A 27,090-nucleotide genomic window follows, 5' to 3' on the forward strand; every position below is an offset into this window, starting at 1 on the left:
GATTTTTCTTCCTTTTTCCCTTGAGGAAGCCAATTCTTGAGGGCTACAAAACACTTATTTCAGCATGTGTCTCTAAAAAATAAGAACATTTGATAAACATAATCACACTACCATTACCACATCAAAAAAAAAACAGTTATTTTTCAAGAGCAAACATCGAGGCAGTGTTCCTAATGGTTTCATAATGTCAAATGTTTATTGACTTTTTAAAACAAATTCAAAATACACATAAGTTCCACACCTTGTAATTGGTTATTATGTCTTTCAAGTCTCTTTAAATGTGTAGGTCTTCTTTTCATCTCTTTCTTTCCTTGAAACTTATTTATTAAAGAAACTCAGTTGTTTGTTCAGAAGCATTTCCCATGGCTGGATTTTGCAGAATATATCTTCATGGTGCAGGTCAACATTCACAGGATTCTAAGATTCAGTTGGAGGCATGTTTGATTATCTACACTTTAAGTCATCAAGTAATTTGAATATATTAATATAAATCCCATAGGCTCTTTTTCCCACTCCAGATGATTCCTCAAATAACCTTTCATTCAGTAAGTTCCCCGTTGTAAATTTCCAGTTGAGTAATTTTCCTTAGGTTTGATGGCTGCGCACAACGAAGAAGAAGGGGGGCGGGGAAACCCTTCTGAAATTCATTTCCTTTAAATATATCCATTAGAGGGCGACATTGCCTTTAATATTGTATTTCCCCAATAAAGTTTTAAATTGCATAAAATTTACTTTTGTATTTTTGACAAATACAGTTGGACAATTTGACAAATGAGTTGGACCTCATTGCCTACTTTAACTTCTAATCTCACGTCTGTAAAGTGTGACTGCGTTGTCCTTTGTTAATTTGATCTCTGCTGACTTGCGTCTTTGATATTACAGTACTTCCATCTTTGACTCTGTTCCCTATTCTAACCATCGGGCGGCGATGTTGCATAAATAAAGACCCGCGGATAGGCGAAATTAAGCAAAACTGCCAAATAAAAAGCAGTTTCACCGGGGGTAAAGGCCATTAATTTAAGAAGGAAAGAGACAAACCAGACATTTCTAGTTCATATCCAACTCACGGCCCAAGGTCAGAACTGTGTAAAATGCAACACAAAGGAGCCATTCAGGAGTAGGGGAGGCTGACTTGGGGAGAGCGAATGCACAATCCCCGCCTTGAGTCTGCGGTTCCACTGGAGGGGGCACAGGTCCGTTCGCGCACGTGCGTGTGAGTAGCCACAGGGCAGCGGCGGGACGTGCCTGGACCGGGCATGGGACTGCTGAACCAACAGCGCTCTGGCGGACGGCTTGGGACACCCGCCCCGAGGCAGGTTGGGACTGGCGCTGCCTGGAGGTCAGCCACTCATTGTACCCCGGAGGAACTGGGTCCCGCGGGCGCATACGGCTCGCCCACCCGCACGCCTTAGGAGGCGAACACCTGCATCCAGCTAGGTGTTCCGAGCGCAGGCCGGGGCTAGGGATTGCTCTGCCACCTTCTTCTCATTCTTCCTGTAAGAATACTGTCTACCTCGGACAAAAAGGATCCACCTGACAGCAAGTGGTATCGTCACACAGCGGTAACAGGGAAGTCACGGATCCTCTTGAGAATCTGACAAAAGTTGGTGCCCTCTCCCCATAGTGGTACTGAGAAAACTGCAGGTGAAACTACAAATGGGCGGAGGCACTCACAGGCTTCCTGGGGCCCGTCCATTGATCAGATACCAGGTTAAGAAATTCTGTCCTGATTGGAGCCTAGACGGCAGCGCAAAGAAACCAGACGGACTTGGAAAGAGAGGCAGGGACGTCCCTCCTCCCTCCAAACACAGCCAGCGTTTCATCTCGGATTGCGGGAGGGGCCTGGCGGAAGGTGGAGGAGAGGTGGAGCGCCTGGATGGGGCCCTCCCCATTCTCCTGGCCCCCACCCCGGGACGCCTGGCTGCGGAGGGCTCGAAAGCGAGCAGCGAACGCCCAAAGCCTGGGTGGCGGGAAGGGGGCAGCGCCCTGTAGCTTTTCCTTTGCATTTTTCTTTAAATCTTGAGCTCCAGAGCTATCGTTTCGACCGCTGCTTTCCGGTCTCCACCTCCACCTCCCAGTTGGCTGGCTCGCCCTTCCCCCACTCCCCATCCCCACCCCCATCCCAGCCGCGTGCCCGACCCTCGGCCCCCAGCCCCGCCTCCTCCGCCGCGGGGTTTCACCCGCGGCAGAGTGAAATCTGCATAGTGACCGCCCCCTCGGAGATCATTGGTGCAGCCCCGCCCATCGCGGCCGGTGATTGGTGAGCCGCCCGGGGTTATTTGCATGTCGGACGCAGCCGGGTACCCAGCTGTGCCGCCGGCCGGCGCAGCGCAGAAGTTTGCAGAGCGTTTTCTCGCCGGCTGGTCCCGGACTCGCGCTGCGCCCTGCGCCGCCGCCTCCTTCTGCCGCCGCCGCCCTGTTCTCCCGGGATTCCTTCTCTGTGGAGGACTGACGCTCAGCTTGTGGGAATTAGAGGTGGGCAAGGGGGAGTGCCAAGGGGGAGCGACGGGGGTCTTTCCAGTGACAGCTTCGAGTCGGGACGCCGGGAGCGTGGGGCTCCTGCTGGCCACAGATCTCGCCCACCTTCCCGCGGCCTCCGGGCGGGCAATGCGGCCGCCGAGCCCCGCGACGCAGAGAGGAAGGAGGGTGGCCCGGAGAGCCTAGAGCTTGTTTCTGCCCACTTGGGGAAGAGGGCATGGAGTTGTGAGCGCCCCTCTCTCGGCGACGCCGCCCTCGGCAGGCTCCCCATGGCCGGGACGTACAGCTCGACTCTGAAGACGCTGGAGGACTTGACCTTGGACTCCGGGTATGGGGCCGGGGACTCGTGCCGCTCGCTCAGCCTCTCGTCCTCCAAGTCCAACTCGCAGGCGCTCAACTCTTCGGCGCAGCAGCACCGCGGGGCGGCTTGGTGGTGCTACTCCGGCTCCATGAACAGCCGCCACAACAGCTGGGACACAGTGAACACGGTGCTGCCCGAGGACCCCGAAGTGGCCGACCTCTTCTCGCGCTGTCCGCGGCTCCCCGAGCTGGAGGAGTTCCCCTGGACCGAGGGAGACGTGGCCCGGGTGCTCCGCAAAGGCGCTGGCGGCCGGCGGCTGCCCCAGTTCTCCGCCGAGGCGGTGAGGCGCCTGGCCGGGCTGCTCCGCAGGGCACTGATCCGCGTGGCCCGCGAGGCGCAGCGCCTGAGCGTGCTGCACGCCAAGTGCACCCGCTTTGAGGTGCAGAGCGCCGTGCGCCTGGTGCACAGCTGGGCGCTGGCCGAGAGCTGCGCGCTGGCAGCCGTCAAGGCGCTGTCCCTGTACAGCATGAGCGCTGGCGACGGGCTGCGCCGGGGCAAGTCCGCGCGCTGCGGCCTCACCTTCTCAGTGGGCCGCTTTTTCCGCTGGATGGTGGACACCCGAATCTCCGTGCGCATCCACGAGTACGCAGCCATCTCGCTCACCGCCTGCATGGAGAACCTGGTGGAGGAGATCCGGGCCAGGGTGATGGCCAGCCAGAGTCCTGATGGCGGAGGGGCCGGAGGCGGGGAGGTGTCTGCTGAGGCCCTGGAGATGGTCATCAACAACGACGCCGAGCTCTGGGGCGTCTTGCAGCCCTATGAGCATCTCATCTGCGGCAAGAACGCCAATGGTAAGCGCGCGGGCCTCGGACTGGCAGACTGGGTAGGCAAGAAATCCCGCCCTGGGCTACTGGGGGAGTGAATTTCCTGAGACAAAGCTGGTGGCTGTGCCAGTTCTTTGGGAGAAAACGTTTGGTCTGAGGATAGGGTTCATTACATGGCACTTGCCAGAGATTGTTCTAAGGGTAACTGACTTTTGGAGGGTAAACTCGTGAATGATCTCCATCCTGTTCTGCGTGGCATTGTTACTATCTGCTCATTGATTGGGTGAGATTGAATCTCTTGACCAAGCCATTCCTGAACCTCTTGAAGTGAAACTTACTGCCCCGTGGCTCTTTGCCGTGCTTGACTAGGTCTCTAGTTGCTGTCTTTCCCCAATAGCTGGGCAGATTGACTGATTCTGCCCCCTAGTTTTCCCCAGCTCAATAGCAGCAACCAAAGGGTCCCAACTTAAAGACCTGAACCTTGGATAAGTGAGATGGGCGGAGGGGAGTGGGAAGCCCAAGATCTGGTGCTGCGCCTTGTGCTTTGCTGGGCTGAAGGATGCTGTCAGGCGCTGTCTTGGGGGATGGAGGGGTAGTGGTTCGCTCTTAACCATATGTGCCCAGGAATGATGAAACCTGGGGACCCCGACTCCCCTTCCCAGAAAAGTAACTACAGATTGTCTCCTGAGACCTGATTTTTCCAAGCTGTCACCAACCAAGTGAGCCATTGGTTTAAACCTTGCATTGTATCAAATGTTCTTTCCTGAAAAGAGTGGTGGCCCATCAAGGGGAAGAGATGGAGGGATAGGTAACCGCATGGGGTCAAGTCTGGGAAAGGAACCATTGGGTGGTTGCACTTCTCTGAAGATAGCATGGATTTGGTGCAAAGGATGGAAGCAAAGCACATGACCTTTTCCCTGACAATGTTAGGGGGTGTGACATTGCATTCAACTGCAAACTACCTACAAGACTTCAGTTTGAGGAGTCAGCACCATAAACTGTTCAGAATGGTATTATGGTTAAACAGCCTTACAATCTGATTGGAAGGCCATTTGTGGGGCAGCTTTCAGTGGCAAATAAGCAGGCAGCGGAAGAGGTCAGATGGAGACTGGAAAGGGATAAAAGAAGTCAAAACATGGTTTAACATAATCATAATAGCTGAAATGTAAAATAACACTTAATGTGTCATTATTCTCAGCACTTTATATTTAACTCAAGTACTTAAGCCTATTAGGTAGGTACTTACTGTATAGTATTATGCCCATTTTACGGATAACGAAACCAAGGTACCCAGCAGTTAAATAATCTGCCCAACATTACATAGATGTTAAAGGGCAAAACTGGAATTTGAATCCAGTTTGAATCCAGGTAGGCCCCTTTAAGGTTTTGGACGCTGGTGGAGAAGAAACAGCTTTGTTTTTCTGGTTTGTTGTTGTTGTTGTTTGTTTTTCTTACTGGACTATAGCTCTCAGATCTTATGCTTTGTTTTTGATTAGTCCAGTTTTCGAGGAGAACAGTTGACATGTTAGGCCCATTTTGAAGACACTCTGTACCAAACATGCCTTACTTTGACATTATTGGTTTTGTTTTTAAATTCTGGCACTGCCAAAGGAGATGCTGGGAATTGAAGAGCATCTGCTGCTTAATTTTCTTCCTCTTAGGTCAGAGCTAAGGTCAGTCCTGAATCTCAATTGATGATGTCACAGCTGCTTGTTGTGCCTCACCCTCCAGGTTTGTGGCGTCAACACTGGGAACAGCAGCTCCAGGGCAGGAAGTGGAGGGCCAGGGGATTTCCATCCAGTGGTCATAATTGAGGGAAAGAGTTCTGTACTTTTGGCTGAGGGGAGGCCCAAACTGAACTCAAAGAAGTAAAGGCAGGCTCCTAGGAGAAAAGACTGAAGACCTAACCCTATAAGCCAAACAAGAATAAGGGTGGAACCGTAGATGCAAAACAAAACAAAAACAAATTTTTCATGCAGAAGAGGTGCCCAGCACATTGAGAAGCTTCTCCCAGCTTTTCTAACTGCAAATTGAAGTAAGGAAGACCAACTCCCTACCCAGGACACCCTGAAGATGCGAAGTGGCCAGAAGCTGCTAGAAAACAGATATCTTCTGCTAAAGGGCTTCCAACCAAAGAACTATTTCTTATCTAGGGTCAGCATTCCTTGGGATTTCCTTTATAAGTTGGTCTTTTGGCACCACCAACCCCCGCCCCTAGCCCCACCACCACCTTTTGTTTTTTTAAATAGAGACAGGGTTTTGCTATGTTGCCCAGGCTGGTTTCAAACTCCTGGGCTCAAGCAGTCCTCCTGCCTCAGCCTCTCAAAATGTTGGGATTACAGGCAACAGGCATGAGCCACCACACCCAGCCATGACCCCATGTTTTAGCCTCCTCCTTGCCCCCTCCCCTTTCCAAACAATCCTCCTTAATTCTTGGTAGTCAAGAGAGCAGGATTCTCTGTGGCAGACAACAAAGCTCCCTGGATGCTCAGAGCCAAAGTGTCTCCCTCTGTACATTCTCGGGTCTCCAGGGAACTCTCTTGCAGGCGAGGTGACCATTCACTTCCACTTAGCAACTGGATGCTCATTTTTTATAAATGAAAACCAGGGGATGGCCACATTAAACAATAAGCAGCCTGATTTATTAAGTCCCTTTAGACAAAGTGAAATGAATGTTTAGTAGAGGGGCAATGAATTACTTATGCCTGAAAGCTGGCTTCAGAGGGAAGCATAAACTGCTTAGGAACAAAATGGAGTGGTCCAAACCTTTGTTATATTAAAATTACCCCAAGGCCAGCAAGGTTACAGTTTACACAGCTGAAGACCAACTGGGGAATGACTGCGTATGGGAAGGAGAGTGCTGGTTAGAATTCTTGTCCTGCTGGTCTTCCCTTTAAATTATATATTTGTTGTTGTTATGCCTGCTAATTATACAGCATGGGCACATGCATTTGAGTCAGCTATATAGGGCTTTTAAACTTAATGTCCTCCAACTAAGAATTTAAGGGCCCTAATCCATCTATTCCTGTCCATTACTCAGAATGCAGGACAAATATGGTTTTGCTCAGTGCAAGATGGATAATAAAATTCTGCAGTGTTTATAAAACGTGATCCCAGCTCCGTAGAGCAGCAGGAGTTATATATCGTTGCTCATTTGGTATTGATGTCCCCAGTCCCATGGTAAGGCCATTAAATGATGATATATTCATGACTTCCTTACGGGAGGTAGAGAAACCAATTTAATAGAGTAGTATTTATAAACAAGGAGTTTGCAGAAAATAGAAACTTTTCGCATCCACTCATCTCCCTCCCTACTCTCCTCTCTCCTGTCTCTCCCCCCTCTCCCCCATCACTTCCCATATGTGAGTTTGATGCTGAGCATCACTACTAGGTTTCTTCTTGGTCATTCTTCTTACTAAGCTTTTGTGAGTGTCTGTGGCATTTTAGAAAATCTTCCTCAATTTCTAGATTCTTGATTAAGTGATAGGATATTGGTGAGAATATTCTTGCTCCGAAGAAGTATCCAGGGTGTACAAAAGGATTGCTGTATCCTAGTGGTAACATGCACAAGACTTTGGATTCACCATGAGAGTTTGAAGCCTGCCTTTGCCATTTATTTTATTTTATTTTGTTATTTGTTTATTTATTTTGAGACAGGGTCTTGCTGTGTCACCCAGGCTGGAGTGCAGTGGTACAATCATCGTTCACTGCAACCTTGACCTCCTGGGTTCTAAGGGATCCTCCTGCCTCAGCCTCCCAAGTGGCTGGGACTGTAGGCATATGCCACCACACCCAGCTAATTTTTTAAATTTTATTTTTGTAGAGACAGTGTCTTGCTATGTTGCCCAGGCTGGCCTTAAACTCCTGGGCTCAAGGGATTCTCCCGCTTCAGCCTCCCAGAGTGCTGGGATTACAGGCATGACCCATCACGCCTGGGCATACATACCTTTGCCATTTACATGAGTGACCTGGTGCAATTTTCTTAACCATTCTAACCTTCAATTTTGTCATCTGCAAAATGGGACCTAGTAAGAGCACCTAGCTTATATGGTTGGTATGAGAATTAAATGAGACTATAGATTTAAAGATCTTAGCACATAGTAAATGCTCAATAAATAGTAAATTCATTCAACAATTATTGAGCACTGACCCTGTACCCACCACTGTTAAAAGTGCTGTGGACTAAGCAATGAACAAGGGGAAAAGCGCTCCTCTCATGAAGTTTATAATCCAGTGGAGGAAATGAGAAAAAATAAATAAGTAAGGATTTTCTCTTGGTAGTGAATGTTGTTTAAATTTTTTTTTTTAAAGGGCAGGGTAATGGGATGGTGTGACGGGGCTAATTTAAATGACAGTCAAGGAATGCTTCTCTGAAGGTTTATTAGTAATAGCCAGTAATATCAATACTACTAAGGACCTTTAGGACAAAAATAGTGACTGAGGACTTTCGAATGATTCAGTTATTCACCAGCTGAGAGAAGTCTCAACATCTCACTTAGAGCTGAGAAAGAAAAGGGCTGTGTGTAAAGCAGGGATAAAACCTCTTCTGGTTGTAGGATTTATTTAGCGATGAGATTGTAGGATGAATTTCTACTGAGAGAAGCAACTGAAGCAGCAAGGGTTGATTGAGCTTGTCAAGTGGTGTTTAATCAGTTTCCACACCTGGGTAGTCTGAAGGATGAGGGCCGCTTCCTATCTCTTTAACCATTTTATTAAAGCCAAGAGAGTTGGTAAAACTGAAACAGAGCAAGCTTTGGAAATGAAAATTTTTTTTTTCTTGCATGCCTGAGAAAGGCAACCCTAGCCTTAAGTTGTAAGAGGAACAAAGTAGAGTCGTTCCACTTCCTCCTCCTGAAAGCTCTACCTGACTCCCCCAAGTGGAAGAGTCATCCCTTTGTGATGTTTCCTCAGCACCCAGGGCATATTCTTAAATCATTTCCTGCTTGTGTGTGTCTCTCCCATCTAACCGTGGACTCATAGGCATTGTTGTCTTCCCTCTACCTCTCATAGTGTCTACAATATATGCTCTATAAATGCGGGGCAAATGATAGATTCCGCCATACAGGTTTAAAATTTGTATTTGAATTCCTTTGATACATCAGAACTGTCCCCCATTTCTACCAAGCCAGAAAATTTCCAAGTTGTTCTCAGTGAATAGAGTCAGCATTTTGGGGCTACATTCAACCTTTGGGTACCCTGATTTCTAGCAGGGTTCCCAAGTCTGGCTTTGATGTGCAAGATGTGAGTTGGGGGAGTTTTCAGGTTAGGAGAATGTCTTCAGTGTATGATACCCAAAGAGGAAGGGCTTCACAACAGACATCTAGTACAGCAGGCCACAGATAAGTCAACAGGAGGATTGAGTTGAAGGTTTCCTTAAGAATGGAAATACCAATCGCCCCCTTGCCAACAGAGCTGCCCCAGAGGACAATTTATGTTGATGACTATTGCTCAGAAGAGTTCACATCTGTGTCCGACTCCATCTGCCTCCAGTCTGAGGACTGAACCAAGGTAATCAATTGTCAAGACATTCCTGGGTTGGCATCCCAAGAATGGGAAGTTCTGAAACAAACCAGAGACACTTGGTTGCACATCCTCAGCTTTGTCCTTATCCCACCTCACCATCAGTATTCATCCTTTGTCCGACAGGACAATGGGTAGATGCTTTGCCTCTATTTCTACTCTTCTGCAGCTGTAGTAATAGGTCTGACTTTTCCGCAACACCTCAAGCTTATTCTCATCTGTGAGCTTTCTAGGTCCCCTTAAGAATCCTGTGAATGTGTGTCCTTTCACTGAGAGGTCTCTGTGAGTCCAGAATTCACAGCTTAATAATAACTAAGCTCAATAATGACTAAGTCCCATTTTGCTCAAGCCCCAAGCCTGTGCTTTTCCTTTAAAAAATTACAGAGTCCAAGGTAGCAAATACAGGTCAGTACTTGGCCCCATTCAAATGGCAGCTAGGGTCAAACTCATAGCAAGAACAACACTTGTTATAGGTCTTGTTTGTTAATGGCCTATGGTGTCCAGACACTTTACATTTGTTAGGCCAGTGAGTGTTCACGACCACAGTGAAAGAGCAGGCACTGACACCCAGGGGTGTATCTTCCTCCAAAGGATGCTGTTACTCTGTTTAAATGCTGCATGCTGGCTCTCCCCACCCTAAAGTTGCCATTGATTTTAAAGAGCCATTATTGCTGCTCCTGGGGATGGAAGAAGGGGGCACAGAGAGCTCTGCTGCCCAGGGAGGGCCTTTATAAGTGTCACCTGCTGGTGACCAATAAGCTCAGCTGAATAGAGAAGCCACAGAGTACACTGTGATGCTCTTCTAAAGGAGGGGCGAGTCAGCTCAGCAAAGGCAAATACATGAAGGAGAGAAGGCACCAAGAGGGATTTGAGTCTAGGTCACTGGTCTCAGGGAGCTTGGTGCACCTGTCCTGGAGTTGGCAGAAGAGCCTGTTTGAAGGGGGCTTTGATTTCCTCCGAGGCCCCCATGGTGCCCGGCTGCTGCCTCCATCTCAGTGTTTAGAGCACAGGGAGAGAATGAGTCAGCGATGTAGCAAAGCACTGAAGGGCCCAGGCTTTGGAGTCTGAATTGAGTCCCAAATTGATTTGCCTCTTACTGACCTAGGCCTTCAAGCAAGTCACACTAAGTTTCTATTTCCTCTACTGTAAAATGAGAGGCTTGTGCCTTATGCATACTCAGTGCCCTGGGATGTGAGAGATGCAGCCAGGCTTGCGGGTGAGAGCACAGCACGGGGGGTGCTGCCTGGCTGTAATTCCTCATAACCTCACTTGGGAACTGTGTGACCCTGGGCAAGTTGTTTCACTTCCATGCCTTAGTTTCTTCCTTGATCACGGGGCACCATTGACATTTTGGACTGGTTAATGTTTTGTCATGAGGTTGTCTTGAGCATTGTAGGATGCTTCATAGCCACCACCAGTTAAGACCATCAAAAATGTCTCCAGACTTTTCCCATTCCCTGGGGAGCAAATTCACCCTTGGCTGTGAAACACAGCTCTCTAAGATAGGACTGAAAATAGTATCCAACTCATAGGATGGTTGTGAGGATTTCATAAGAGTCCCTGTGAGGGACTTTGTGTTATGCCTGACACATAAGATATTCTAATTGTCTTTAACTAACTTGTGTTGGATCCACTGATTGTGTTCATTTTCACCAAAGTCTCTAGTGCAAGGAGGGTCACGACCCAAATCTCAGGGAGATGGGTATTACTCACAAGGCTTTCCTTGGTGGCTGACAGTTTGTTTGTGGAGGTAGGAGGAAGTTATGGAATCTGGAAAAAGCACCCTTGCACCTTGCTCAGTTATGGTTCGATCACCCCCAACAACAAGTGGTCTGGCAGTGGGCAGAGAGATTAGATCTCTCCCTCTGAGCTCAAGCCCACCTCTGCCAGGATGACAGCGACGGTGCACATTCAAAGCTCCAGGCCCCCAGAGAGCAATTCTGCTGTGGATATTGGACCCTGCTTGTGGCAGCCGCCAAATCCTCAGCCACAGATCATAGCAGGTGTTTTGTGTTTTGCTGGCCTGTCATGTAAACACACTTTGTGGTCTTCTTGCTTGTTTTAAAAAAGGCCTAAGTGGTTTTGCAGCTTTGGTTGTGTGCTTGGAGCTGCATGCAGGATTGGGAGGAGATACATAAGGAACACAGCCCAAGTACTCCTGAGGAATGCCACGCCGGCATCATTAATCAACTGCTCACTGAGTGCCAGCTACATCCAAGGCAATGGAGACAGATTAGCAGGGGACAAGCATCTTGCCTATTTTGAGTTTAGAAGTGTTTAGAATCTGGTAGGGAAAGCAAAGCATATATACAGACAGTTACAAAGAAGTTTATAGTGACCGCCTTCAAACAAAGAGGGGAGCAATGGCGATAAACTCCACTGTCTAGTCTACATTGCTGGTGCCCCATCGCGGGCGCTTTTCAGGAGCTGTTTCATTTAATCCTCCCAGCCCCTCTGGAAGGTAGATATAACTTCCATCCCATAGTCGGGGACCTTAAAGCTTCTGGTGATTAGAAAGCTTAAAGGGAAGAGATGACTCCTGGCTGGCTGGGTGGAAGGAAGTCAGGGTTTCTTTGTGGAGTATGTGGCAGGCGTGCCAGTGATTTGGGCAGGTAGAGCTGCGACTGCGGAGACGGGAGGGGATGCAGAGCCCCCAGAGGCTTCCAGGCAGAGGGAACAGTGTGAGCAAAGACCTGGAAGCCAACGCGTATGTATTGGAGAACAGCAAGTTCTCCTGTTTGGGTGGAAGGTTCAGATACGTGACAAGCAGGAACAGTGGAGATAACACAGGAAAAAGGAAAGCTTTCCCACATCTTTTATCCAGATGTTAAGAAGCCTGCCAGAGTACAGGATGAGAGTTTTCCAAAACTTATTTTCATAATTCAGAAATTGAGTGTGTCTTCTCCCTAGCTCATCTTAACCATGGCCCCAGACCTCCAATTACTCCTCTTGGTGATTGAAAGCTTGACCTCAAAAATGCACCCGTCTGCTGTCCTAGCAGTAAAAACATTAAAAGAAGACCTTAACTGAGCACACTTGGGTTGTGAGGGGTTGAAGAACAAGGCTTCTATCAGCCCTTCTTTTCTTGTTGAATTTGGCTCTGACTTTGCATTTCTTCCATGGCCCTGAACGTAGCATTTCAGGCCAAAGCAATCCCAGTACAGAATGAAGGTCAAGACTGGCAAACGTGTTAAATGAGGCCATTGGATTGACTCTTGCCAAAGCAGTACTCTTAATCGTGGAGCATAAAACAGGGTGAGAGAAGATGGTCCCAGAACTTTTTTTTTTCGGTGTTAAGTCCGACTGATGTATACAATATTCAACTTCCAGTTTAGGGTTTATTATTTTGGACAATAAAAGCTCAATTCTCAGAGATGCTGACATTTTAATTCTTAGTTAATGTGTTTCCAGAGCATTGATAATAAAGATTTCAAACATATTAAATGCTTAATATTGTGGAACCACCTTATAGCTAATTGTCATCTTAATTGGAGTCCCTAAGGTGCAGCTGAATTCTGCTGATAATAATAAGATGTGATAGGTCATCAACGGCTTAGCTAATAACTCAGGTGTCGGTCTTTTTCCGGACTCCAGTGTTATGAAGGGAAGGAATTTTCTTGTCACTTGACAAAGGTAAGCTTCATGAACATATTGCAAAAATACATACACAGTCATTTTGTAGTTAGTGACTTGAGGCCCACAGTTTCCTTTCTTCCTTTATTTTTATTATTATTTTTTTGACACAAAGTCTCACTCTGTCACCCAGGTTAGAGTGCAGTGGTGCGATCTCAGCTCACTGCAGCCTCCGCCTCCAAGGATCAAGCAATTCTTCTGCCTCAGCCTCTCAGTTAGCTGAGATTATAGGCAGGCACCACCACACCTAGCTAATTTTCATATTTTTAGTAGAGACAGGGTTTCACCATGTTGGCCAGGCTGGTCTCGAACTCCTGACCTCAAGCGATCCGTCCACCTTGGCCTCCCAAATTGCTGGGATTACAGACATGAACCACTGTGCCCGGCCCATGGTTTGCTTTCTAAAAGTAAGCTGAGGAGAGTCAGGCCCATGATGGAAAAATTAAACAGGAAAACTAAACTTGGAAGTCTGGACATACAAGTTTAGAGTTGAGGAGACATTAAATTGGACCTCAAAGAATTTGAAATGGGCCTCTCAGTGCACGAAAACTCTCCCTACAGTTGAGGCCAAGCTTTTATTGAAACCTTTACAACTTTTTTTAGTCTGTACCTTTTAAAATATGAAAATTAGTATTTGCTGTGAGGAGAGCTATTAATAAACACAAGCCTGAGACTCACACACCAAGCGGGTATATGTGCACAAGCATCCAGAACAATCCAGTACAGAGCTGTGAGGATTTGGATCCAGAAAATTCAGGGGTGGAGCTTGCCCCGTCTGTGACCTGATGTGAATCATTCCATCTCTTGGGTCTCTGTTTCCTTATCTGTGATGTGGAGAGGTCGGACCAGATTCCCCAAGGGCTTTTCTGTCTGTGATAATGTTTCTAGACCCCACAGGGACACTGTGCAGTCATTTACCTAAGGTCGAGCCCTGTAATTAGTATCCTTGGGAAAGAAACAGCCCAGGATGGTGCTGGACGAGCTCTTTGAAAACCTGGCTTGGTAATAGGGCTGAACACTATCTTTTTAATATTAAGATTAATTGTGATTACTGTACTCAGGGTTTTCCTGTGCCCCTTTCCCCAGAAAGATGAGTGCTACATGCTTTTGGCCGACCTCGTGCTTCAGTGCTTGACAGCTGTGTCCAGGTCCTGGCAGGCCGGCACTGTGGTGAGATCCAGCTCCGAGGTGACTTCATACAGCATGTGTTTGAAGCCCGCCTACCCAGACTTGGGTATTTATAGCAGGGGAGCAGCTAGAAAAAAAAAATTAAATATGCTACACCCTTCTTTATACGATGTGGGACAGAGACAGGCATTGTGAGGAATTTCAAAGGCAGAGCTGTATAATCCAGCAGGATATTTTTAAATGCTGTTTGTTGCCATTGGCAGGACCGGTGTTTCAAAGAGGGGGAAAATGAGAGTAACTGAGGATGACAGGCTGCCAGGAATGCTGAAGGCCGAGACATGGAGCTGCATGCTCCGAGGTATACAGGCTCTGAACCCTGATGTACTTCACAGTCACATAGCTTGAATGGGGCAGGTCAGTATGAGAGGCTAGGGAAATGGGGTGGCTTGCCTGTTTCTCTTCCCCAACCGGCCCATCTACCCATCAAATCCCAAGTTGAAAATCGATGAAATCTTCTGGAGAGGCAGAACATACGGCAAAAAAAGAGTTGCTTTTGTGAAAGCCAGGGACCTGGTTGTTTCTTCTTCAACCCATCTCAGCAGCCGGGTAATTAAAGTTGTACATGGGGACACAATTTGGAAGCAAGTTGCTTGCAGCTGTTCTTCTGGACTTAATCCCCTTGATTACCAGCTGGGCAGGCCGGGACTATGCTGGGACCCAATTCAGTAGCAGGTGAGAAGGCCTCAGGGGTAGGGCTGCCTCTGAGAAGGCATCGCAATGTCCCCCAACTGGCCAGTGGGTGCTTGTAAAGCATCCTAAGTGGTGTTTTCTACCACACTGGTCTTTGAGGAGACAAATGATGATGGCGGGGGTGGGGAGTCTGAGGTCTGTGTAGGGGAGAAGCCAGGAGTTCTGTTTGGGGTACATCCGTTTGTTCATCTAACAAATATTTATTGAGGACTGTGTGCTAGGCACTGTTCCAGGAGCTGGTGATGCAACAAATGAATAAAAGGGGCCTGAAGGAGGGCAGGGTACAGGCCCTGTGGATAATGAAGCAGAGCGAGGGGAATCCCATGAGGCCAGCCTGGCTGGAGAAGACAGCTCCAGGCAGAGGGAATAGCAAGCATTCCTGGTGGGTTCGAGGAGCACCAAGGAGAAGCTCCTTCCATGTGGCTGGGGCGAGTGTAGCAGGAGATGTGGTTGGGGAGGAAATGGTGGGGTGGTTAGTGGGGTAGGCCATTGGGTAATAATTGATTGGCTTTTAGTTCTGAGTAAGCTGAAAGGCATTGGAGGGACTCAAGCACAGAGTGACTTGATCTGATTTGTATTTCCACAAGGTCACTCTCTCTATTGTGTTGGAAATTGACTTTAGTATCAAGTGTGGAAGCAGCGGGACCAGCCACTGGCACTTGCCAACAGCTTGGATGTGTGAGGTGTGAGAGAGGAATCAAGGATGACACCAAGTTGCTATGGTCTGAGCAGCTGGAAGGAGGGAGTGGCCATTGAAGTGAGGAGACCTATGTATGGAAGAAGCAGGACTGCACCAAAGATCCCAACGTGGTTTTAGTCATCTGTCTCAAATCACATACAGGTATCAAATAGGTTGGGCTGGGCACAGTGACTCACACCTGTAATCCTAGCACCTTGGGAGGCTGAGGCAGGTAGATGGCTTGAGTCCAGGAGTTTGAGATCAGACCGGACAACGCAGTGAAACTTCATTTCTACAAAAAAATACAAAAACTAGCCAGGTATAATGGTGCACGTCTGTGGCCCCGGCTACTTGGGAGGCTGAGGTGAGAGGACTGCTTGAGCCCAGGAGGCAGAGGTTGCAGTAAGCCGGTATCACACCACTGCACTCCAGCCTGGGCAACAGAGTGAGACCCTGTCTCCGAAAAACAAATAGGAAGTTGGCTGGGAGACAGGCCACCTTGAACTTCATTAGTCATATGTTGGATTGAAATATCGCCCTTCTTTGCCCTTCCAGAGGGTGGGCTCTGTATAGCAGGGCTGCATAGAGACTCAGACAATAGAGATTTTATTTTCAGTCTTACGATCTTTGGCTGATGGCCATAAGAGCCCCTGAATTTTGCTTTCCAGCTTCTTTGTAGGCAGCCAGCAGCCTTTAATAAACATCATCAACTCTGTTGTTTCCTGTCATTAAAATGGGGGCTGTTTAATTAGTCCAATTGTTCTGTGGATCATTGTGACTTTGCGTCTGTGTCCTTCAATTCTGGAAAAGCGAGACTCCATTTTTCAGGCAGCTTTGGATTCCTGGAGGTCAAGTGTGGGTCTGAAATTTGGCCAGAAAAAAAAGAACGCTCTTAGGTGGTTTGAGAAGGCATGGGGCCTAGAGTCGTGTCCGAATGGTTTGGGAGTATCCAACCGCCTGTTGGATGCTTTGACCTCAGCTGCTCAGGAGGGGCAGGGTGCACAGCCTAGCTAAGAGATGGGGTCTGAAGGAGTTGCCACTCTCTGATTGCCAGCTAGATAGCTGATGTCTCTGCCCTCAGTTTTCCTCTTCTGTTAAATGGGGTTGCCATAGTTCCTAGCACATAGGGTTGTTGTTTCAGTGGTTTTCAGTCCTAGATTCATGTTAGTATTATCTGGATAGCTTAAAAATAAAAGTGTTGGCCAGGCGTGGTGGCTCAAGCCTGAAATCCCAACACTTTGGGAGGCCAAGGCAGGCAAATCACCTGAGGTCAGGAGTTCGAGACCAGACTGGCCAACTTGGTGAAACCCTGTCTCTACTAAAAATACAAAAATGAGGCAGTGTGGTGGCAGGCGCCTGTAATCCAGCTGCTCGGGAGACTGAGACAGGAGAACTGCTTGACCCTGGGAGGCGGAGGTTGCAGTGAGTGCAGATCACACCACTACACTCCAGCCTGAGCAACAGAGCGAGATTCTGTCTCAAAAGAAAAAAAGTGTGTGTATGTGTGTCTGTCTGTCTTAAGGCCCTACCTCCAGATATTCTGAAATAAATGGTCTGGCATGGGGCCCAGACCATGTGGGTAGCATTCCTGGGACAGCCTGGTATGTAGTGAGAATGTAGACATTAACTATTATTAGTGGTAAAAGCATCCTTGTTCTGGAGTATGTCTTTTTGCCCCACCTAGGATGGTGACTTTCCTTCACTTCACAGCCACAGCAGCTTTGGCTAACTCATCTAGAGGGATCACCAAAGAACACTCAAGAGAAGCTTGAACTGTTAGGTTTACATGGAAAGGTCATGGCTAGATCTAAAATGGGAGCAACATATTAGCTCAGAGTGCTGGCACACACCTGTAATCCCAGCTACTCGGGAGGCTGAGGCGGCAGGATCACTTGAATCCAGGATGTGGTGGTTGCAGTGAGCCAAGATCGCGCCACTGCCCTCCAGCCTGGGTGACAGAGTGAGACTCCATCTCAAAAAATGAATGAATGAATGAATGAATAAATAAATAAATGACATGGGAGTGACACCATATGATGTTATTTGCCCCACTGGTAAATGAAGTGAATACTGTGATTCCCATCTTTAAGAGGAGGAAACAAAGTCACAGAGAGGTTTGGTAGCTTGCTCACGGTCATGCAGGTAATAAGTGGTGGAGACTGTAATCAAATCCAGGCAGTCTTACCCCTGATTCTCTACTCTTCAACCATGTATGTTCCCTCCCCAGCCAGAGAAGCCAACAGACTGAATTCTCAACTCTGATACCCAGCACAGACCTACCGTGGGTCAAACTTTTACAAAGCACCAGACCCCGGCCCATGTGCTTCACATGTATTATATCATGTGATTCTTACCATCATATATACTCTTACTCCCATTTTGCTGCTGAAAAAACAAGCTCAGAGAAGTTCAGGTGACATAGCTAGTCAATGACACAGCCAGGCTCTTTGAGCTCTGAAGTCCTCATTTGCCCTGTGGCCTCCTGTTCTCAGGAGTGGCCTGGGTGGGGACGAAGCACATGCAGTGATTTCCTGAGCAAAGAAATGAATGGGTTGGCCCAAGAGGACAAGAGGAACTGAAGCAAGGCCAAAGCATCCCTCACTGCATCTCAACAACTGAGCCACTGGGGGCCTGAAAATAGTAACATTGCCCAGTGGGGTGGCCAGCCAGCACGCCTGAGAACTGTGGGGTAGGTATTTGTTTCTCTGCGTGTTTAAAGATAATACCCTATGAAGCACATTGCTTCTCTTCTGTTAGTGTGAATGAAATTGCCTCTGAAAGGTTGTGTGTATTGGTTGCTTAAAATAGCTCAAGAGGAAGAATGTTTGGAAGCTGTTAGCTCCTTGAGTCTATTTCCTTGATTTATGATACCTTGGAGAGTGTGGGACCTCTTCTTGTTTACCCATCTGGCTTTTCCTTTCTACCATGTTTGAGTCCTTGTGTCATCATAAGCCAAAGGCATTTGTCACCAGAAAATGTGGCAACCTTTCCTAAGTAATTTAATGGGGGACGCTTTACACGTTTAATCTTTTTCCTTTAAAAGGGAGGAAAATGGGGAGAGGTCATTCGTTTTGGAAATGGCCATTTCTCTCTTCCAGCTGAAAACGTTCCAAGATCAGAGCAATGGCATTTGCTTGGGAGTAAGTAAAATTTGTTTTATTTTTCCGTTCACGCTGAGGCCTGGCCTGGGAAGTCATGAGTTTTTGTAGAACTTTCATCTTGTGGTGCCCAGGAGACCTGGCAAGCTGTGAGTGAGAGGAGCCACAGAGCTGCTCTGTTCAATACGGCGGCCACTTGCCACAGGTGTATATTTAAATGTATTAAAATTCGATAAGGTTAAAAAAAAATCATTTCCTCAGTCATGCAAGTCACATTTCTTGTGCTCCCTCATCATATGTGGCTAGTGGCTACCATATTGGACAATGCAGATATAGAACATTTCCATCATCGCAGACAGTTCTGTGCAACAACGCAGCCATTAGAGTGGGTCAGTGGTGGGTCACTTGGGGCCAGCTTTCTGGGTTTTCACAGGTCTAAAAATTTTAACCATTCCCCAGCTTCTCAGAAGCCCTCTGTTTGCAGAAACAAGAAGATTCATGGAAGTGGAGATTAAGGCCATTGATTCTTGTGGCTCTAACCTCTGGACCCTTGACACAAGGTCGGGTTTTATGATTTCCAAGCTGCGTGGCCTCGGGCAAGTCACTTAGCCCCTCTCAAGTTGTTTCCTTGTCAGCGAAATGGTGTTTTAAAAAATACCTCCCAGGGATGATGTGACTATTTAAACAAAATAACAAAATGTATATAAAAAACAGTTAGCATAAGGCTTGGCACATAGTAAGAACTTAGATGTGTTACAGTGTTTTACCTGCATTTTCTTCTTTGAGCCACACAGTATCCTGCAGAGGTAGATACTGTTGCTGATTTCAAGATAATGGAAGGGGCTTTAGGGAGTGCTATTGCTACCATCACTGCCACTGTTCCTACTGTTGATATTCCTAGGCTTGGGTTCTGCTTTTTCCTCTAAGGCTCATCTTTCCTACTGAGCTTGTTGATTGGCTTCTTGTCATAAATCAGAGGATGTTTGTTTGTTTGAACTAGGAGCTCTTCTGAGCTTTCATTCAGAGACTGTTTCTTCCACCATGGGAGGTGAACTCTTTCAGAGGTGTTTGCCTAAAGCTGGCCTATTGGTATCTACCTGGAGAGCTGCCACCAGGGCAGCTACTGCCAGGATCTGGAGCTCCTTGGAACTTGAGGTTAAAGTTTTTAGTGCTTCACATGACCTGTGGTCCTTTGGCTGAGTCTAACAGAGCCTTCAGTGAGATCTTAGCTGAGAGTGGCTTCGGGAGGAGTATCTTTGAGAAGAGTAGGACCAAAGGAGTCCTCTCTTGAGCTGTAGAAAGGGTCCTTCTGAGAAGATATTTGGTCACACCTGGGTCCTGGGTTCGCACCTTGACTCCCCCACTCACTTGGCTAGATCATATAGCTAATTATTTAACTTTGCAATACCTCAATCTTCTCATCTGCAAAATAGAGATTATACTAAAACTACCTGGCAGGCTGGTTGTGCAAATTAAGTGGGATGATGCTAAGTAAAGCATTTAGCCCAACACATGGCAGGTAGCAGCCACCAGGTATGAGCTACTGTTGCCATCTTCATCATTGTTGCTTTCCAGCAATGCATCTGATGCACTATTTTTTCATGTACTGTTCGCATTTTCTCCTTGAGAATGTATTATCTGTCTAGTCAGAAAAAGTGACCCAGAAAGGGTTTAGTGTGTAAAGTGAGTGTCTAAGTTAAACTTGCATATTATGGACTCTATGTGGTCTTTTATTCTTCCTTCTTCCCTTCCCTTCCTTCCTGTCCTTTTTTCTTTCTTTCTTTTTTTTTTTTTTTTTTTTTTGGAGGATGGTGGGACTAAAAAGCATGACTGTGCAGTTATCATAAAGCATGACTGTGCAGTTGTCATTTTGGTACCCCACATGGTGACCAGCCTGCTGCCTTCCTGCTGGTTCCAGCTATATAACAAGCACCACCCAGTCAAACAGTGTAATCAGAGCTGGATTCTTTCTATAGGATTAATCTGTGGTGTGAAGTGCTCATGTATTTATCCAATTGCCACTCATTTGCCAACATCCAGAATGTGCTAAATCTGCCACTAGTGATGAAATCCAAATAACTTGGAACCGTATGTAGGGAATCCAGTAATTTTCATCACCATTGTTACAAGAGAGGAGTTTAAACTGGGGGAATCCAAATGGTACCAAGAAATGATGATATCCCTACTTTCCGGGGATGGTTCTACTCAGGGAGGCACCAATCTCAGAGAGAAAACAGGAAGGACACAAGGCCAGGATATTGCATGATTGTGTTGCCATTGGTGTAACTGGGTCCTCACTGAGGGCCCTCCCAGGCAGACCACACCATCGTCTTTTGTGAGGCTTCTCTGGCACTGACAGATCACTCATAGTTAATGGGTAACTCGGACTCTTCTTGCCAAATAGTTGCTTTGTTTGTTATCTGTGCTGTGGTCACCTTCATTGTCCCCACAGCCCCTCAGGCCTCAGAAGGATGTGGTGTGGAGTGGGGTGTGGTGACCTGTAGCATGAGCCCACATATTTCCTCCCCTTTCCCTTAAGTCACTCATTGCCAGAGCTGGCTGGTTGCAGAAACATCTTGAAGCACTTTAAAAATTGGTGTTCTGGACTGGGTGCAGGGGCTCACACCTGTAATCCTAGCACTTTGGGAGGCCTAGGTGGGAGGATCACTTGTGGCCAGGCATTCGAGACCAGCCTGGTCAACATGATGAGAAATGGTGTTTTAAAAAATACCTCCCAGAGATGATGTGACTATTTAAACAAAATAACAAAATGTATATAAAACAGTTAACATAAGGCTTGGCACACAGTAAGAACTTAGATGTGTTACAGTGTTTTACCTGCATTTTCTCCTTTGAGCCACACAGTATCCTGCAGAGGCAGATACTATTGCTGATTTCAAGACGATGGAAGAGGCTTTAGGGAGTGCTCTTGCTACCATCACTGCCGCTGTTCCTACTGTTGATATTCCTAGGCTTGGGTTCTGCTTTTCTCCTCCAAGGCTGATGAGACCCTGTCTCTATAAAAGTAATAGTAATAAATAAGTTTTTAAAATAAGATTCGTATTCTGGAACCCACCCTGAATCTATTAAGTGAAAGCATGTAAAAGTGGGGCTAAGACATCTGTTTTGTTGTTTTGTTTTGAGAGGAAGTCTCCCTCTGTCACCCAGGCTGGAGTATAGTGGTGTGATCTCAGCTCACTGCAAGCCCTGCCCCTGTTCAAGTGATTCTCCCACCTTAGCCTCCCAAGTAGCTGGGACTACAGGTGCACACCACCACGCCCAGCTAATTTTTTTTTTTTTTTTTTTTTTTAAGTAGAGATGAGGTTTTACCATGTTGGCCAGGCTGGTCTCAAACTCTCGACCTCAAGTGATCCACCCACCTCGGCCTCCCAAAGTGCCAGGATTACAGGCGTGAGCCGCCATTCCCGGCCAGAACATCTGTATTTTTTTTTCTTTCTTGAGAAGTAGTCTCACTCTGTCGCCCAGGCTGGAGTGCAGTGGTGCAGTCTCAGCTCACTGCAACCTCCACCTCCTGAGTTCAAGCAATTCTCCTGCCTCAGCCTCCTGAGTAGCTGGGATTACAGGCATGCGCCACCACACCCAGCTAATTTTTGTACTTTTCATGGAGACAGGGTTTCACCATGTTGACCAAGCTGGTCTTGAACTCCTGACCTCAGGTGATCCACCCTTCTCGGCCTCCCAAAGTGCTGGAATTACAGATGTGAGCCACTGTGCCTGGCTGACATCTGTATTTTTAAAGCAACTCTTGTGGCGATTCTAGATAAACAGGCAGGTTTGTGAATTCCATCTACATCACTGGAGGTGGATTTTATTCTGTGCTCCTCTCAGAGTATGTGTGGGACAAAGGACCCTCTTGAGGATGTACAGTTTGGGAAAGGCCAGGCAGATAGCAGGCTGGTCTTTGAGGGTCTTCTCTGTGGGTGGTAAGGTGGAGATCATGGTTAGGGTGATTTGAGTAGGGGGAGGTGGGGAGAGGTGTTAGAAAGATAACCAATGTTTATTGGATGCTATCTCGTTTAATCTTTCCAACCAAATGTGATGAGTTGGTGGTGATAAAAATATAGGTTGATATTTGCCGAATGCCTACTATGAGGTGAGCAGGACACTAGTGATTTGCATGCAGTATCTTGTGGAATCCTCACTACAGCCTATGAGCTGTAGGTCACATTATTTATCTTCATTTTACAAATGAGGAAACTGAGGCCTTGAGATAGTTGAAATGACTTGCTGGAGGTCACACATACACACCAGTAGCAGAGCCAGCGTTTGAGATTAGTACTGTCGGACTTCAAAGCCCATGTTTTCCATGCTGAAAGTTTTAATCAAAAGTATTAGGCTATTGGGTTGAATAAGAATCCTGCATTATAAGTACAGTGTCAGAATTTTTTGAGAAAGCTGCTTGTGCCATCTTTCCTCAAGGTACTGCCCTTTGGCCCTTCCAGTCCTGGTTTTGAGAACCTTGTTATTTCCCCAGGCTGAGACCAGCAGCCAGTCAGCTGTGCCCATCCTAAGGCTGTCTGTGTTATGGTCTGCTATTCCTCCTCCTCAACCCCTGCCTCCTTCCCTACACAGCCCCTGCGTGCAACTCTTCTCCCCAGACAGAGGCCCAGAATCGGGGCCTTCCTCAACAAATAAGCCAGGTTCCAGAAGTGCTGCAGTTTCCACCCAGGTGCAAGCCCAGCACAGGCCTCCTCTTAGCCAGCATTCATCCGAATCCACTCACTTGCACTTAGGTGGTTGTCCTCCTCAGTCAACTGAGAAGCAGTAGGGCCTTGTGATTGACGGTGTGGGTATGAAGCTGGACTGCCTGGGTTCAAATCTTGGATCCACTTCTTCTTTGACAAATTACTTCATATCTTGGTGCCTCAGTTTACTTGTCTGTAAGAAAGGGATAATCCTGTTTCCCTCATACGATAGTTGTGGACAAGATTAAATGAACTACACCTCGTAAAATGCTTGGAACAGGACCTGGCGTGTGAGTCTCCGGTATGTTAGTCGTGATGATGGTGATGATGACTACCAGTTTGGGGGTTATCTTTGGCCACCCTTCCTTTGGCATGGGGAGGGAGCCCACCCATAAGCAAGCATTAACCCTGAGTCTTACAGTAGGGAAATAAGGGCTTTGGAAACAAACCCGGGTCTAACTGCAGGTAAGCTGCTTTTGTTTGTTTGTTTGTTTGTTTGTTTTGTTTTTTTTTGAGATAGGGCCTCCCTCTGTCACCTAGGCTGGAGTGTAGTGGTACGAACATGGCTCATTACAACCTCAAACTCCTGGGCTCAAGTGATCTTTCTACCTCATCCTCCCAAATAGCTGGGACTACAGGCACAATTCACCACGCCCGGATAATTTTTTAAAATTTTTTATAGAGATAAGATCTCACTATGTTGGCCAGGCTAGTCTCAAACTTGTGGCCTCAAGCAGTCTTCCTGCCTCAGCCTCCCAAAATGCTGTGCCTGGCCTGGCTGCTTTTTTAATGTGATGCTGGGCAAGTACCTCAACCTATTTGTTTTTTAATCTATAAACTTGGAATGATAGTAGTACCTGCCTTATGGTGTTGTAAATGTGAAATGCAAAAGTGTAAACAATGCTTCTCAGAAGGTGCATGGGCTCAGCTGACATTGAATGAACAGGAGGAAAAATGAGTTGAATAAGCTTTAGTAGTAAGTGAAAAAAATAAGTTCAAAAGATTATATACAGCATGATACAATGTAGAGAAAGTTAAAAACAAATATTGGATGGCAGAACAGTCAGGTTTTGGGACAGCTGGAGACAGTGGTGGTGACTGGAATAACTTTCAAAGGAATGCTATTTAGTGAACTGTCCCCTCTGGTAGAGTTGGCCAATATGCTTTGTAACAGAGCCAGACTGTTTTCCTATCTCCCAGGATTTTGCTCTTTAGTTAAAACCTTGGCAATCCCAAAGCCTTTTCAACCGCAGGGTTGTCAGGTTTGGGTGAGTCTCATGTGGCCATTCTACCTCCAGATATATGCTCTCAAACGGTGTGGCCTGATGAAACTATGGGACCATTTGGACCTCAAGATCTGAGGTTCCAGCTTCCTGGGAACATAGGTTTTGATGGTTACCTCAATGGGACTGCTTCACAGAAGAAAATCCTGGTTTATAAAACTTTGCCTGATGTTCTAGCAGAAACTTTATCAAGTGAAAGACACGAGTTTGTGATGACACAATATGTGAATGAATTTCAGGGTAATGATGCACCTGTTGAACAAGAAATTAACAGTGCAGAAACTTAACTTTGAAAGTGCCAGAGTGGAGTGTGCAATACAAACGTGTCCAGAATTGTGGCGAAAAGATTTTGAATCACTCTTTCCAGAAGTAGCTAATAGCAAACTAATCATTCTGACTGTAACACAGAAAACTAAGAATGATATGACTGTTTAGAGTGAAGAAGTAGAAACTGAAAGAGAAGTGCGCTTAGAAAAGTTCATCAACGGTGCTAAGGAAATTTGCTGTGCTCTTTGAGCTGAGGGATATTGGGCTGACTTTACTGACCCATCATCTGGTTTGGCATTTTTTGGACCATATACAAACAATACTCTTTTTGAAACTGATGAATGCTACCGACATTTAGGATTCTCTGTTGATGACCTTGGATGCTGTAAAGTGATTCGTCATAGTCTCTGGGGTACCCATGTAGTTGTAGGAAGCGTCTTCACTAATGCAATACCAGACAGCCATATTATGAAAAAATTAAGTGGAAATTAGCAGAAATGTCCATTCATTTGCTGTATTATTTGTATGTAATATTTGGGTTGATCTGTAAACACTGTCAGTCTAAAGTTTTTAAAATATACTTATTTCTAAGTATTTATTTCAGCATTTATGAATTTACAACATTGGCAAGTGATATGGGATTTTAAAATTGCAAATGTTCATTATTCATATCATTGAATACATGTTGAGCACATCCACATTGTATAGGATGTGGTAGTTAGCTTGTAACTAGGGTATTATCTGTTATTGTTATTTCTCCCCTTTATTGGAAAAAGGCCTCAGTTTTAATTACTTTCTTCCAAAAATAAATCACACGTTTGGTTACGAAAAAAAAAACCCAAATGTTAAGATGTGCTGAAGGAGTACATTACAGGCACAGTAAATACCATATAAGAGAGAAAGTGAGGGGATGGGAAACACGGTTGATGGTTATGCCTCATGGGAAGAGGGAAAGGGAAGGATTAGGGGAGGCAGGGTCATATGGTTTAGATGCATGTAGATGGTTGCCAAGGCTCTAGCTTTTGTTTGGGAGTTGAGTTCACGTTATAACTAATTAAAAATGGTCATGAACCAAGGATTATGATAAATCCAATTTGTGCACCTGAGGTTAAAAAATTAGTGGGTTCTCAATAGGTGGTAGCTATTTATTATCCCATGAACCACCTGAACCATGCCACAGGCCACCATTCATACCCTTTCTGATTGCCTCTCATCTGTGCAAAATGCTCTGAGAAGTGAGTTTTTTCTCCTCCAGCCACAGTGGCTTTCACATGGAGAACACAAAACAGTAGGGATATTTAAGTTGCCTGGATTCTTAGGTTGGGGCAGGTCTTAGGCATAAGCTCCCGTATGTGTCTAAAATAGTTGAACAAAGACAGGGTTGTTTTTGTCCTTGCTGTGCCAGATGTAAAGGCTTTCATTAGAGTCACCTTAGGAGCATTCATGTTAGCCAGGAGATTTTCCTTCCAAGAGAAGGAAACGTTTGGGTTGGATCTGATGGTGTTTGCCTTGGTGTGAGTTTAGACCTTTCTGTTTCCATCATCACCACTCAGCATCATGACTTTTGCCTGTGGCTCTTTTTTTCTTTCTTCACCTGTGGCTCCCTTTTCTTAGTGGAAAGGGGAAGCACCGAGATGTCTGAGACACCTCAGTCATGTGCTTGCAGATCCCGGCATCCAGGTATAACGTATCCTCATGTCCTGCCTCTGTCTCCTGAATTTGACAAAGTAGAGGAGACAAGAGCATAGGTTTTGGAATTAGGGAGACCTGGGTTCAATTTTGGGATCTTCACTCTGTGATTTGAGGTGGAGGCATTACCTGTTTTTCCTTTATTTTATTATTTTATTATATTTTATTTTTTGAGACAGTCTCACTCTTGTCGCCCAGGCTGGAGTGCAGTGGCACGATCTCGGCTCACTGCAACCTCTGCCTCCCGGATTCAAGCGATTTTCCTGCCTCAGCCTCCCGAGTAGCTGGGATTACAGGTGAGTGCCACGATGCCCAGCTAATTTATTTTAAGTAGAGACAGGATTTTGCCATGTTGGCCAGGCTGGTCTTGAACTCCTAACCTCAAGTGATCTGCCCACCTTGGCCTCCCAAAGTGCTGGAATTACAGGCTTGAGCCACCATACCCAGCCTGTTTTTCCTTTATTTTATTTTTAGTTTTTGGGAATTCTGTTTGTTTGTTTTTCTTATTTATTTGTTTTGTTTTGTTTTGTTTCTCTTTTAGTATAGATTGGGATGCATAAAGTCCAGAGTCTTAAATGCACAGCTTGATGAATTTTTACCCAGCCATGCCCCTATGTAACTTACCCAGGTCAAGATCAAGATTTAAAACACTCCTGCCTAGGAGACACCCTCATGGCCATTCCTTGTTAGTGTCTACCCCACATAACTATTATTCTGACTCCTGCCACCTTCAA

At 46.4% G+C, this 27,090-nt stretch overlaps 1 protein-coding gene and 1 pseudogene across 1 annotated transcript in view; both read left to right on the forward strand.

Moving 5' to 3' along the window:
* Positions 1–1,706: 1,706 nt before the first annotated feature.
* ABTB2 (ankyrin repeat and BTB domain containing 2) overlaps positions 1,707–27,090 on the forward strand; it is a 207,571-nt gene continuing 182,187 nt past the window's right edge. Inside the window, exon 1 of the mRNA XM_055281951.2 lies at positions 1,707–3,630. Coding sequence (XP_055137926.1) covers positions 2,748–3,630 — 883 coding nt within the window. The 5' untranslated portion in view covers positions 1,707–2,747. The remainder of the gene's footprint in view (positions 3,631–27,090) is intronic.
* The window catches only part of LOC134736870 (cobalamin trafficking protein CblD-like), a 33,971-nt pseudogene continuing 10,517 nt past the window's right edge, over positions 3,637–27,090 (forward strand).

Source organism: Symphalangus syndactylus, chromosome 6, assembly GCF_028878055.3.
Source record: "Symphalangus syndactylus isolate Jambi chromosome 6, NHGRI_mSymSyn1-v2.1_pri, whole genome shotgun sequence".
NCBI classification, from domain to species: Eukaryota; Metazoa; Chordata; class Mammalia; order Primates; family Hylobatidae; genus Symphalangus; species Symphalangus syndactylus.